The 12,706-nt window shown below is 40.0% G+C and overlaps 3 protein-coding genes across 3 annotated transcripts; 2 read left to right on the top strand and 1 right to left on the bottom strand.

Annotated features, from left to right (window-relative positions):
• Window positions 1-19: 19 nt before the first annotated feature.
• Window positions 20-1,887, top strand: LOC129789890 (uncharacterized). The gene is made up of 3 exons (XM_055827009.1): window positions 20-1,390; window positions 1,470-1,605; window positions 1,668-1,887. The coding sequence occupies exons 1-3, from the start codon at window positions 149-151 to the stop codon at window positions 1,784-1,786; spliced, it is 1,497 nt and encodes a 498-aa protein (XP_055682984.1). The 5' UTR covers window positions 20-148; the 3' UTR covers window positions 1,787-1,887.
• Window positions 1,888-2,010: 123 nt separating this feature from the next.
• Window positions 2,011-10,365, top strand: LOC129789862 (dynamin-1-like protein). Its single transcript, XM_055826952.1, has 5 exons — window positions 2,011-2,236; window positions 2,473-3,285; window positions 7,093-8,053; window positions 8,128-8,339; window positions 9,560-10,365. Exons 1-5 carry the CDS (start codon window positions 2,135-2,137, stop codon window positions 9,614-9,616), a joined length of 2,145 nt encoding a protein of 714 aa, XP_055682927.1. The 5' UTR covers window positions 2,011-2,134; the 3' UTR covers window positions 9,617-10,365.
• Window positions 10,366-11,687: 1,322 nt separating this feature from the next.
• LOC129789975 (actin-related protein 2/3 complex subunit 5-C) lies at window positions 11,688-12,452 on the bottom strand. Its single transcript, XM_055827125.1, has 2 exons — window positions 12,108-12,452; window positions 11,688-12,041 (listed from the first exon to the last, which is right to left on the bottom strand). Exons 1-2 carry the CDS (start codon window positions 12,318-12,320, stop codon window positions 11,799-11,801), a joined length of 456 nt encoding a protein of 151 aa, XP_055683100.1. The 5' UTR covers window positions 12,321-12,452; the 3' UTR covers window positions 11,688-11,798.
• Window positions 12,453-12,706: the final 254 nt, after the last annotated feature.

The raw sequence follows: 12,706 nt of genomic DNA, 5'->3' as shown, positions 1-12,706 counted from the left end.
ACATCTGGTGGGAATTTTTCTCGGGGCGAAGGGAAGCGAATGTGCCCGAAGAGTGGTGAGGAGGACACGAAGAGTGGCGAAAAGTGACGTGTATGGATGTTTTTTGCGATCACACGAAAAATGTTTTGAAGTGAATTCATGGGAAAAAATGGAAGTTTTGGACAATAAAGAGAATATCTGTGTGAGGTGTGATCTGCCCAAGACAGGGCAGAAGGGTGACAACAACAATATCATTGCGGAGCATGCAAACGGGGAGGTGAGTCTCCCGGACAGCCGGAGTCTCGGAAATGCAGAGCGTCGGCCGGTGCATGAAGATGCGGAAGAGGAAGAGCGACGACTCCGGGGCCGTCGGAATGGCCAGGAGGACGACAAAGTGGTCCCGGAGGCAGCGCAGGCGGGTGGAATTTTGTCCGAAGATGAGATATCCAGCAATTCCGACGACTGTGTCTACACATATCGCGGCGGTCGTCACCTGGAGGCACCCATGAGAGCCACCCAGGAAGCCATTGTAGACGACACGGACTTCCTTGAGTTCCTGGAGATGGATTTCGATCCAGAGCCAAGTTCAGAGCAAGACAACTACCCGGAAAATAACTATTTTCCCGAACTCGATGGCTTTATTGCGAATCTCCAAGAAAATAATCCCCTCGGGGGGCATTTCAATGGCTTCCTGCCACTGGATAAACCCCCACCAGCTGCTGAGCACAAACCTCCCGCCACGGAGGAAGTTCCCACTGTCCCTGAAGTGACAGAAGACAAAGCACAACGAAATACAGGAGCAAAGCCGAAAGTAGCACAACCAAATCTCACTCCGCGACAGAAGAAATCTCCTCCTGTTCTTCACACTGACGCACAGAGGGTGGAAGCTGTCGTGGAGACACGAGTTGAGGCACCACGACAGCTTCCGGTATGCCTGGAATGTGCCGAAATGGAATTCCTCAGTGAGACATCACAAAATCCCAATAAACAGAGCCGCAGGTGCACAAAACACTCCCAGGAGCGTCCTAAGGTATCTCCAGAGAGATGTGGGAGTACTCCGTGGGAATCTACAGTGCCCAGCATTCAACCTGTTGGGCTCAGCATCCCTCCGTGTGAATCCCGACAGCTACTAACGCTCAATTTGGATCTTCCCGCGTGCCAGGAGAAAGTAGTTAAAATCTCTTCCGTAGGATGTACGGAGGAGGATGTGGTTGAGTGCCTCTCCACGCTGGATGTTCAGGTGAATAGGCAACTGCTCCAGGAACTTCTGAGGCCCACCGTAGACGTTGCAAATCTCACGGATCTCACGGAGTTTCTCATTCATATCTCCAAATGTAATTGTGATTACCGGAAACTTATTGACGCCATTCGGGCTGCCTGCGATTCCAGTGCTCAGGATTTGCAGTTCAGCGTGAGTACTTTATCGCCTCTTTAATCCTCCGGAATCATTCAAAACCCATTTTTTTAAATGATTTTTTCTTCTTCCTTAGTTTGAGCCTTCGCAGAAAGTTCCTGAGCTGATTAAGGTGAGCCTGACGGACATTGGCATCCGATGGAATCCCAATACGAGTCTCCGTGACCTCATGAATCTTCCCAACAAGTATTTTCACTCCTTCAACGTTGTCGGTAAGTCCTTCTTCCTTTTGTTTTTCTTCCATATTTTTCTGAAGAAGCTCCTTTGTTTGCAGGTAAGATCGCCAACGCTGTCCGGCAGCTCAATACTCCCCGTGAGGGTGAACGGCGGGACCACATTCTCGTGCCGAACTTCTACAGGAGCGGTCTGGTGGTCATTTCGCGGCGCAAATGATCCCCAACAGTGGATGTAAATACGCGGATTTCTCTGTAAATATAGCGATCCTACCCACATTAATTTATTAAAGAAACAAAATATCACAGAATATGAAAAAATCAAGATTTTTCAATTTTTCCAAGAAAAAGGGAAAAAATTCCCGGAAAAAAACAAAAATTTCCGGATTTGGGGGATGATTTCCGTTGAACAGCGAAGGTAGGTTATGAATTTGAAAACCCATCGGAAGTTAACGGAAAAAATTGACAGTCTGCTTGATTTTTTTTACGCGATTGGCTTCTTCGGCAGAGTTCTTTGCCAAAATTCTTGGTGAAAAAAGTTTTTTCTGAGGCTCTTTGGGGTGCAACGATGGAAGCTCTCATCCCCGTGATTAATAAGCTGCAGGATGTCTTCAACACAGTCGGCTCGGATCTCATGCAGCTGCCACAAATTGTGGTGCTGGGAAGTCAGGTACGGCGGGGTTTCCTCTGTCTCTCCTCATAGTTGCGCACTCTAACCAAAATTTCATCACTGTCGTGCTCCTTGATTGCCCCAATGGAATTATATAACTACCCCCGTGGATAGGGGAGCCCAGGGTGGGGGGTTGGGGTTCCGCAGGGATGCGTGGGTGGGGATTTTATGGCCTTTCCGGAAAGGATTCCGAAGGATAAAACGGAATTTTGCATCCTCTGTTTGTGATCTTGCAGAGCTCTGGGAAAAGTTCCGTGATTGAGAGCCTCGTGGGCAGATCATTCCTACCACGAGGGACGGGTATTGTGACACGAAGACCGTTGATTCTGCAGCTGGTGTACTGTCCACTGGATGACAGGGAGCACAGGAGTGCAGAGAGTGGGACAGTGAATGTGGAGGAATGGGGGAAGTTTCTGCACGTGAAGAATCGCACGTACACGGATTTCAATGAGATCCGGAAGGAGATTGAGATGGATACGGATAAATTGGCGGGAGATAACAAAGGTATCTGCCCGGATCCGATTAATCTCAAAATCTACTCCACGAAAGTCGTCAATTTGACCATGGTGGACCTTCCGGGTATTACAAAGGTCCCCGTGGGTGACCAGCCGGAGGATATTGAGGCACAAATTAAGGATCTCCTCTTTAAGTACATTGAGAACCCCAACTCCATCATCTTGGCTGTGACAGCAGCTAATACGGATATGGCAACGAGTGAGAGTCTCAAGTTGGCCAAGGAAGTGGATCCGGATGGACGACGAACACTGGCTGTGCTCACAAAGCTCGATCTCATGGATGCTGGGACGGATGCGATTGATATTCTCTGCGGGCGCGTAATTCCCGTAAAGTTGGGAATTATTGGTGTTGTGAATCGCTCGCAGCAGGATATAATTGATCAGAAGAATATTGGGGATCAACTGAAGGATGAAGCGGCCTTCCTGCAGCGCAAATACCCCACACTGGCCACACGCAATGGGACCCCCTACTTGGCCAAGACCCTCAATCGTCTCCTCATGCACCACATCCGCGATTGCCTGCCCGATCTCAAGGTAAGCACGATTTCTCCCCACTTCCTGCCCCCATTGCAAGCTAACAAAGGCATTCCCAATGTAGAAAGCTCCCAGACAGGTGATTCACTCCCAGCGCTCTCCTAGCCAGTTTTATCTTGATTTATTCCCCATAAATTCTCTCACAAATTGCATTTTTTTCTCTCTCTTTGTTTGCTTCTTATTAAATAAATACTACCTACTATATTCCCTCAATGTCGTCCAAAGTTCTCCGTCTCTCTCTAAAATTAAGGGCAACACTGCCTCTAATTATGCTGACTAAACAGTAGAGACAGATGAGCATGAAATGGTGCCAAAAACAAACGACGAGAGAAGCCGGAAAAATATTTTCTCCTCAAAACTTTCACTCAATACTCGCGCAAAATCTATTTAAGGATCGTCCAAAATAAGCAAAAGAAAATCCATTAATATTCAAAGTCACACGAGCTTCCTTATCAGTTGATAAAAAAATTCTTCTGGAGGTATTTTCTTGCCTTTCGCTTTCTGAATTAATTTAGATCGAAGAAAAAAAAATCATTAATATTTCATCGATCGCGTCTCGCATTTCCTTTCCAAATCGTCGCAATTCCGTCATTTCTATGGCTTGGCTTGAGCCAACAACACATTGTGGCGAAGACACAGAGATTAAGCCAAGAGCAGCTGAACGGCTCCCACAGACCATGACGCAAGATATTCGTGAAATTCTGAAAGTCAATGCGAAATGATAATCCTGTGAGTCATTATTTTGGGTTTATTCAGTGGCTTTTATTGAGCAGTTAAAATTTCTCAGGGGTTACAATTGAAAGACATTTATCAGCGAATTGATTTATTTTGAGAGGAAGAATTTTTTTGAGCAGCAAAAAATACTTTTGGGAAGTTATTTAATTAATTTGCACAGTTTGAAATAATTTTGGAAGATTGAAAATTTAATTTGAGCAGCAAAAAATATTTTTAGAAAGTTAGAAGGTTTATTTTGATCAGATAAAAATATTTAAGAAGAGATTAGAAAATATTTAAATCAATAAAAAGGGTTTAAGAAGGAAAGAAAATTCTTTTAAGCAGTGAGAATAAAATTTAGTCAGTAAAAAAAAAAAAATTTTTTTTTCAAAATAAACAGACAGAAAAATATTTAAAACAATTATAATTTTTCTTAAGAAGTCTAAAGTTTTGAGTTGAGAGCAACAAAAAAATATTTAAGGAAAATTTAAAATTTAATTTTAGTAGTAGGATATAGAAAATACAAGTGTGGGCCAAAAGTTAATGCACGTGTTTGATCGTCTATAACTTTTGACAATGAGCTAAAAAGCAAAATGTAGAAAAACTCAAAAATTTTCATTTGCTTCCAGTTTGAAGTCATTACCTCAAAAGTTGGGGGAGCTAGACTCAAAAATTTGAATAGGAAATTTTAAGATTTTCACATTTTTCAGTCTAGCTCTCACAATTTTTGAGATTTTATCTTCAAATTGAAAGCAAATGAAAATTTTTGAGTTTTTCTACATTTTGCTTTTTAGCTCATTGTGATATCTTAATTCAGTCAAAAGATAGAGACGATCGAACACATGCGTTAACTTTTGACCCACCTGGTATTTTCTAATAAAGTTTATTCAAAATAAAAATTTATTCTGAATATTTCGGACATTTTTAGCCCTTCATCAGGGGTTTTAAATATTAGTTTTTAAAGATTATTCTACATGAAATATTTTAAAACGAGGTAAATTGTCGCTTCGCTCCAATTTTCCTCGCCCCGCTTCGCGGGGGGTTTTGCGCTTCGCGCAAATTTTGGAGAGAAAAAGATTGTGATGATTTATAAGCAGATTGGGGCCACTCATACAATCCAGAAGAAAAATTTGCAAAGCGAAGAAATCATTTTCATACAACATTTCCGGCGCCAAATTCAAAAATTCGCAAAAAATGCATGACTGTTATATGGGGGCTACCTGAAGGGGGGCTTCGGGGGGAAAATGGATACGGCCACTCGAAACCGCCTGATATGAGGAGTCTCTGTACCAAATTTCATCGCGATCGGACAAACGGTGTAGATTTGTATAGCCGAACACGACGGAAGATTACCAACAAACAGACCTTTCTTTATTATATAGATGGAGAGCTCTCATCAAACCCAAAAGAAAAATTTGCAAAGCGAAGAAATCATTTTCATACAACATTTCCGGCGCCAAATTCAAAAATTCGCAAAAAATGCATGACTGTTATATGGGGGCTACCTGAAGGGGGGCTTTGGGGGGAAAATGAATACGGCCACTCGAAACCGCCTGATATGAGGAGTCTCTGTACCAAATTTCATCGCGATCGGACAAACGGTGTAGATTTGTATAGCCGAACACGACGGAAGATTACCAACAAACAGACCTTTCTTTATTATATAGATGGAGAGCTCTCATCAAACCCAAAAGAAAAATTTGCAAAGCGAAGAAATCATTTTCATACAACATTTCCGGCGCCAAATTCAAAAATTCGCAAAAAATGCATGACTGTTATATGGGGGCTACCTGAAGGGGGGCTTTGGGGGGAAAATGAATACGGCCACTCGAAACCGCCTGATATGAGGAGTCTCTGTACCAAATTTCATCGCGATCGGACAAACGGTGTAGATTTGTATAGCCGAACACGACGGAAGATTACCAACAAACAGACCTTTCTTTATTATATAGATGGAGAGCTCTCATCAAACCCAAAAGAAAAATTTGCAAAGCGAAGAAATCATTTTCATACAACATTTCCGGCGCCAAATTCAAAAATTCGCAAAAAATGCATGACTGTTATATGGGGGCTACCTGAAGGGGGGCTTTGGGGGGAAAATGAATACGGCCACTCGAAACCGCCTGATATGAGGAGTCTCTGTACCAAATTTCATCGCGATCGGACAAACGGTGTAGATTTGTATAGCCGAACACGACGGAAGATTACCAACAAACAGACCTTTCTTTATTATATAGATTAAATAAAACCCTTAAAAAGAGTGTACTCATGCTTATCAATGATAGTACAGAACCATTAAAAATCTTCAATTTAACATGCCTTGAAAGTATAACTGAAGAAGTCCTCATTGATAGTCGAATATTAATTCTTAACAAGGGGTGTTTATCTGAATAAAATTATTCGGATCTTCAGAAATATTTGTGATTATTTGATAAAATATTCGGATAATTTGCTAAAGAATTCAAAATATTGGTTTTTAGTCTTAAAATAGCTCAGATCGAGCAGCTGAAGCTTCAAAAAATATTTAATCAAGCTTCAAAAGGACTAAATTCAAGCTGAGTAGTAAAAACTCGAAATGTGGTAAATTCAAGCCCAATAAAAATACTAAATTAAAGTATAAAAATATTTCTTATTTCAGTCCTAAAAAAGTCAGAGATTGATGATTAAAAGTATAAAAACCATAAAAGATATTAAATTCATACCAAAAATTAGTAAGTTCAACCAAAAACGTGGTAATTTTAAGCCTAGAAAAGAAGTCTTCGATCTTGTTTTTAGCTTGAATTTACTACTTTTTGGATTCAATTTTAGTCTTTTTTAGACTTCAAAAAAATTAAGCTTAGCTAAAATCTAAAAAGGACTAAAATTGAATTCTGAAAGAAGTAAATTTAAGCTGAAAAGTGTTAAATTTTTTAAAAGTATTTTTCGATTTCACATTCGGTGATCTTCGTAAATATTTGAATGATTTGCCATAATAGTCAAAATATTCGTCAGATAAACACCCCTTGATTCTTAATATTCATTCAAAAAATGAATTTATCTTCTGCAAAAAATCTTTATTTTCACTTAAAAAATCAATTTAAAATTCTGCCACAGACCCGCGTGAATGTGATGATGTCGCAGTTCCAGTCTCTGCTCTCGTCCTACGGGGATGACGTAAAGGACAAGAGCCAGACACTACTGCAGATCATCACAAAGTTCGCCAGTGCGTATTGTGCCACAATTGATGGCACAGCCAGGAATATTGAGACGAATGAACTGTGTGGCGGGGCGAGAATTTGCTACATCTTCCACGAGACATTCGGGAAGACCCTCGACTCCATCCACCCACTCACGGGACTCACGAAGATGGACATTCTCACGGCAATTCGCAATGCCACGGGCCCACGTCCGGCTCTCTTTGTGCCCGAGGTGTCGTTTGAGTTACTCGTGAAGCGTCAAATACGTCGCCTTGAGGAGCCATCGCTGCGCTGCGTGGAGCTCATTCACGAGGAGATGCAGCGTATTATTCAGCACTGTGGTACGGAGGTGCAGCAGGAGATGCTGCGCTTCCCGAAGTTGCATGAGAAGATTATTGATGTGGTGACGCAGCTGCTGCGCCAGAGATTACCCACGACGAATTGCATGGTGGAGAATCTCGTGGCCATTGAGTTGGCGTACATCAATACAAAGCATCCGGATTTCCACAAGGAGGCCGCCCTGGTGCCGAGTCTCATGAAGAGTGAGACCGTTGAGCCGTTCATGGTGCCGCCGAAGGTGACAAATCGTCGGGATTTGGCCAAGAATGCCATGCGTGAGGCACAGAATCACATTGAGAATGACGAAGGGGCAGCACAGCAGCAGAATCACGTTGGGGAGGGGCAACAGAGTAGCTGGTTGGCCAACATATTGGCGCAAAAGGAAAAGGGAGAGAGCCCAATGACATCCAGTGGGAATACACCAACGCACACGAATGCCATGAGCCCCCTAAAGCCCGTCAATCTCCTCCCTGATGTCCCCATAAATCATGCTGCACGAAAACTCACCGACAAAGAGCAAAAGGATTGCGATATTATCGGTCAGTTGGAGGATTTCCGGAAGCTTTCCGGAGCTTTTCTTTTGATTGATTTTTTTTTTATGACTTCTTTGCAGAGCGTCTAATCAAATCCTACTTCTACATCGTACGCAAATCAATTCAGGATTCAGTACCAAAGGCAGTGATGCACTTCCTCGTAAACTACGTCAAGGATAACTTACAGTCTGAGCTGGTGACTCATCTGTACAAGTCCGATAAAGCTGAGGAGATGCTTAATGAATCAGATCACATTGCTATCCGCAGGCGTGAAGCTGCTGACATGTTAAAGGTGAGATCCTCTCTGACCTTTTTCTCCTTTAATAGAAATTAGTTGGTGTTTCACTTCAGATCGGGCTCAAACTTGGTATGAGCACGTTTTAGACATCCCACATTACGAAAATGGTGGTGGAAATTTTTTGATCCGGCCGGCCTTCCGGCCGGTGGTCCAAACTTTGCCTTATAGCTCGAGAACGGTAACAGATAGAGACTTCCGGTTTGAAGTTTTCTATAGAAATGTGGGTGTATAATTTCATTTTTTCGCATTTTCAAAATCCAAGATGGCCGCCGTCCGCCATTTTGAAATACCGTCAAACAGTTCCCTTAGAGCTAGAGGTCTGAAATTTTAGTATGTTGTAGGGCGCAGTGAGACGTTTTCATCAACAATTCATACTTGATAATCGGTCAAGCCGTTTAGCAAATATGGCGGTCTAAAGCAAAAAGTGTTTTTTCAATATAACTTGAGAACGGCTTGACCGATTTTGACCATCTTGATATCAAATGAAATGTTTCAAGAAGCTCTAAAATTGTCTAAAACATTCCAAGTTCCAAAAACATCCGCAAGAGGCGCTAAAATCAAAAACAAAAATCGCCTAACTTTAAGGGGCAATATATCCGAATCCCCATCATCGATTTCTTTTAAATTTTAATATGTTGTAGCCTAAGTCAATATCTTTCACCAGTCCGAAAATGAAGAAAATCTATGTCGCCGTTTAGAAGATATAGCCATTTAAAAAATTCTTGAATTTGAAAAGTTCTAAGAACCATATCTCTTGAACGGCTTGTCCGATTTCGCTCAACTTGGTATCAAATTAAAGGTTTTGCAATTCTCTACAACTTTCTAAAACATTAGAAACCTCTAGGAGCATTTCTTGAGGACGAAAAATGCGAAAAACTGTTTTAGTTGAACAAAAAGCCGCCATTTTGTGTTCTAGAGGTGACCTTGAAAAGTATCAAAATTTATCCCATATTCTAGCTTGTTTCAAGACCTTTCCAAAACTAGCCAAGAAATTTCTGTAGGTGTTAGAGAACCAAAGATATGGTCATTTTTGTGTATAAAATTACTGAATTTAATAAAAAAAATCAACTTTGCCTACTAATTCTGCTCACAAATCGCATTACAACGCATAAACAAACTTATACACGTTGTGGGACACCAACTCTTATAACTGGACGCGTTATGATTGATTTTCTTTTGCTAAAACAAAACAAATAATTTTCTTCCTTTTACAGGCTCTCACGCGAGCGAATCACATCATAAGTGAGATCAGGGAGACGCACATGTGGTAGACATCGCGGGTAAGGTCTTGAGATATTTTATAAAGCAAAATTTAGTGGACATTTTAGAAAGATTAGAAGAGTGAAAAGAAAGCTAAAGAACTTCACATTTTATCCGGAAAAGAAAAATTTTAAAGCTCATTGCAAGAGTTTGGTGTAAAAAATAAGCGCATTGAACGTAAATGTTAGTAAGACGTAAAGAGATAAAAAAAAATAACTTAATTTATTCTCCCTCAGATTGGGGAATTTTCTCCACCAAACACATTTGTTAAATTTATTAAATTAAGATACAAGAACGTGGCTGTTTTCCCCTCCATAATATTCTTGTGTTAGAAAAGTTTAAATAATTTTTATCTCACATCCGTTAAATCATGCATTTGTTCGCCAGCACACCCACATTTTTTTTAAACGAAACATTTCTTTAAAGAAATGATTTTTTTTGTAGGTTTTTATAGAGAATTTCCTTGAGAAAAAAATGCTTGATTTCTTTTTTGTGCATTTTTGAACATAATTTTTTAGGGTTACGCTTAAAATTGGATAAAGAAAAAAAACTTTTAAAATGAGAAATTAAATTAAATTAAAAAATTGTATAATTGTAGTTTTTGAGGCATCATTCCCAGGACATTTTTAGAAGAGAGAAAATAATTCATTCGAGTTTTTGTGAGGATTTTGTCACACAAAAATAACCAAATTGTTAGACATCCTATTCGCAACCAATAAATAAAATTTGAAATATTGTAATTAATATTCAAAACTTAAAATGCTTTTTATTATTATTCTTGAGCCGGAAGTTGAATTTTTTTAGCGGATGCTCAGGTGAATTAAAAGGCTGAAAAGTATTTTTTATGAAGAGGAATTAGTAGAGACTTCAATGGAGCACAAGAAACCAAGAATATTGCAGAACACGAGAAACGGAAAGTTTCATTAAACACGAGAAAGCGTTTTAGCGGAACATTAGAAACTTTAGAAACCAATAATAATTACATTGTGAGAAATTCCAAATATATAAAAAAAAGAAAACAAATTTAATGGAACACGAGAAACCGTAAAACTAGTTTCGTGAACATGAGAAACAAAACAAAAAACAGGTAAAACTTAAGAAATCGGAAATTCGTTTTTTGGAACACGAGAAACCACAAAAATCGTACAATAAAGCCTGAGAAATTCAAAGTCCTTATTTTCATAAAAACATAAACATATTCTGAAACAGATATTAGTTCCGTTGACGTACCTTAAGCTCTTCGTCTTTACGGTTGGATTTTCATTTTTCTAGATCTACGAATTTTTTGGTTTCGTTTCGTTTATCCTTATTGGTTTGATTTATAATTTATTAATTCTTGACGGTAATTCGCAATTGTTTTTATAGGAATATTATTCTGCTTCCGAGGGCGTCAATACAGTGGAAGCGGGTTTAAAAGAAACTAAATATTTTCCCAAAGCTTTCGGCGTTAACCCCGCCTTCCTCGGTGGTAAGTTTGTCAATTATTTGAACCCTTGTCAACAATCTTTTTGCTTCTCTGGTATTTTACATCGAGAGGGAATGTTTTCGTTAGATTTTCCTCAAAATTCTTTTTCCGTGGAACGAGCAGCACAGTAACCAATCAAAAATTGGTCGATTTTTGTGGTTTCTTAAACTATTTTTTTTACCGTAATTAAATGTTTTTATACGTGGCGTGAAAAATAATTTCTGAATATTTTACCAGATCTCAACGTGTTAACCCTTTTAGGTCCGCTATCAATCTAGCGAGTTGATTGAACTAAAAATATTTTTTGGGAGTTCCTTTGAGCTCTAATAATACATTTTTAGCGAAAAATCCCCAACTCAAAAATTTTCGGTTTTTCGTCCTTTCTACTCCTGTGAGTCCTTAGGGATATCCTTTTGTGGTCATAAAGTGATCAGGGATTGTAAAGACATAGTCCTGTACTAATTTGGACTAAATATTCATAAAATAACTATACAAAATGAAACATCTTCAAAATCGAGCCTTTGGGTCAGCGTATGATCCAATGGACATTATAAAGGATTAAGATTCTTCAATGAAAAATATTAATAAACCTTCCTCGATAGTAAAAGATAAAGAAATCCAGGTGAGACTTCCTCCAGCCTCCACACTCTTCACTTTATATTGTAGTTTAGATAAAATCTTACACTGTGTAACAAAAAAATGGAAAATACTCATTTGGGTAAGGGATCCTAGGCGCGATTTGTGTCTGAGAGGACTCGAACGATACTCCCAACACCAGCACGATTGAACACACGCTCATGCCACTGCAGAAGGTGCCCACTGGAGCCCTCGGAGGGAATTTCAAATCCCCGATAGACGTACTTCATGAGCACATCGAAGAGTTCGGGATCTTCGAGGAAATCAATTGCTCCATCCATTTGGGAGGATTTTATGGACAGCAAGACTCTCAGGGTTAAGTTCAGAGCATTGTCCTGGAGAAAAGATAAATATATTTTTAGAGAGAGAAGATACTTCCGGAAGAAACTTGGCACTCTCACCTTAACTTGCTGATTCTTTGACCCCAGAGGGGCATTCTGCAGCACAGACTTGAGAGCCTCAAAGTGCTTTCCGTTGTTCATGAGCCCGGTGATCTCACCCTCATCTGGACCTCCCAGACCGCCAAAGTCCGGATCATCCTCCCGGAAATTGTCCTCATTGTATTGATCTACGTCAATTTTGCGGAATGCAGAGCTGGAGGTATTCTTAGCCATTGCTTTGTGTGCTTCAGATATCCCGGGAAATTAGCTAAAAATTCGCCACAATTCACAATTTTTTTCCACACCCCAAAAAATTGATAAACATTCAGAAAAGTTCGACAGACTCACTCCGTGTTGGGATGTCCCAGAAGATTCTCTAATAAAAAGAATGGGCTTGTTTGAGCAAGTGTGGAGGTTTATTTGGAACATTCACAATGCGGCTAATAAAAGTCGTGGACTGAAGATGGCGCTGTCAATTCGCGGGGTTTTCTAATATGTATATAATTTTGATAGTGGAGGCGCCAAGTAGTTATATAGCAGAGCTTTTTCATTTTAAAGGTTTTAAAGCAATAAAATTCAGAGTTTTCCTGACTGAATGGAAAGTTCTTGGAGGTTTTCTT

The sequence above is a fragment of the Lutzomyia longipalpis genome, chromosome 2 (assembly GCF_024334085.1).
Source record: "Lutzomyia longipalpis isolate SR_M1_2022 chromosome 2, ASM2433408v1".
NCBI classification, from domain to species: Eukaryota; Metazoa; Arthropoda; class Insecta; order Diptera; family Psychodidae; genus Lutzomyia; species Lutzomyia longipalpis.
Note: the sequence above shows the minus strand (reverse complement) of the source record. Positions and strands in the feature narration are given on the sequence as shown.

What these genes read in the sequence shown, in the direction of transcription:
- LOC129789890 (XM_055827009.1), top strand. Translation starts at nt 149, where the DNA reads ATGGAAGTTTTGGACAATAAAGAGAATATCTGTGTGAGGTGTGATCTG. An exon ending in CTCAGGATTTGCAGTTCAGC is followed by an intron (nt 1,391 to 1,469) that starts GTGAGTACTTTA and finishes CTTCTTCCTTAG; the next exon opens with TTTGAGCCTTCGCAGAAAGT. An exon ending in TCACTCCTTCAACGTTGTCG is followed by an intron (nt 1,606 to 1,667) that starts GTAAGTCCTTCT and finishes CTTTGTTTGCAG; the next exon opens with GTAAGATCGCCAACGCTGTC.
- LOC129789862 (XM_055826952.1), top strand. Translation starts at nt 2,135, where the DNA reads ATGGAAGCTCTCATCCCCGTGATTAATAAGCTGCAGGATGTCTTCAAC. An exon ending in AAAGGATTGCGATATTATCG is followed by an intron (nt 8,054 to 8,127) that starts GTCAGTTGGAGG and finishes ACTTCTTTGCAG; the next exon opens with AGCGTCTAATCAAATCCTAC. An exon ending in AAGCTGCTGACATGTTAAAG is followed by an intron (nt 8,340 to 9,559) that starts GTGAGATCCTCT and finishes TTCCTTTTACAG; the next exon opens with GCTCTCACGCGAGCGAATCA.
- LOC129789975 (XM_055827125.1), bottom strand. Translation starts at nt 12,320, where the DNA reads ATGGCTAAGAATACCTCCAGCTCTGCATTCCGCAAAATTGACGTAGAT. An exon ending in CAAAGAATCAGCAAGTTAAG is followed by an intron (nt 12,042 to 12,107) that starts GTGAGAGTGCCA and finishes TCTTTTCTCCAG; the next exon opens with GACAATGCTCTGAACTTAAC.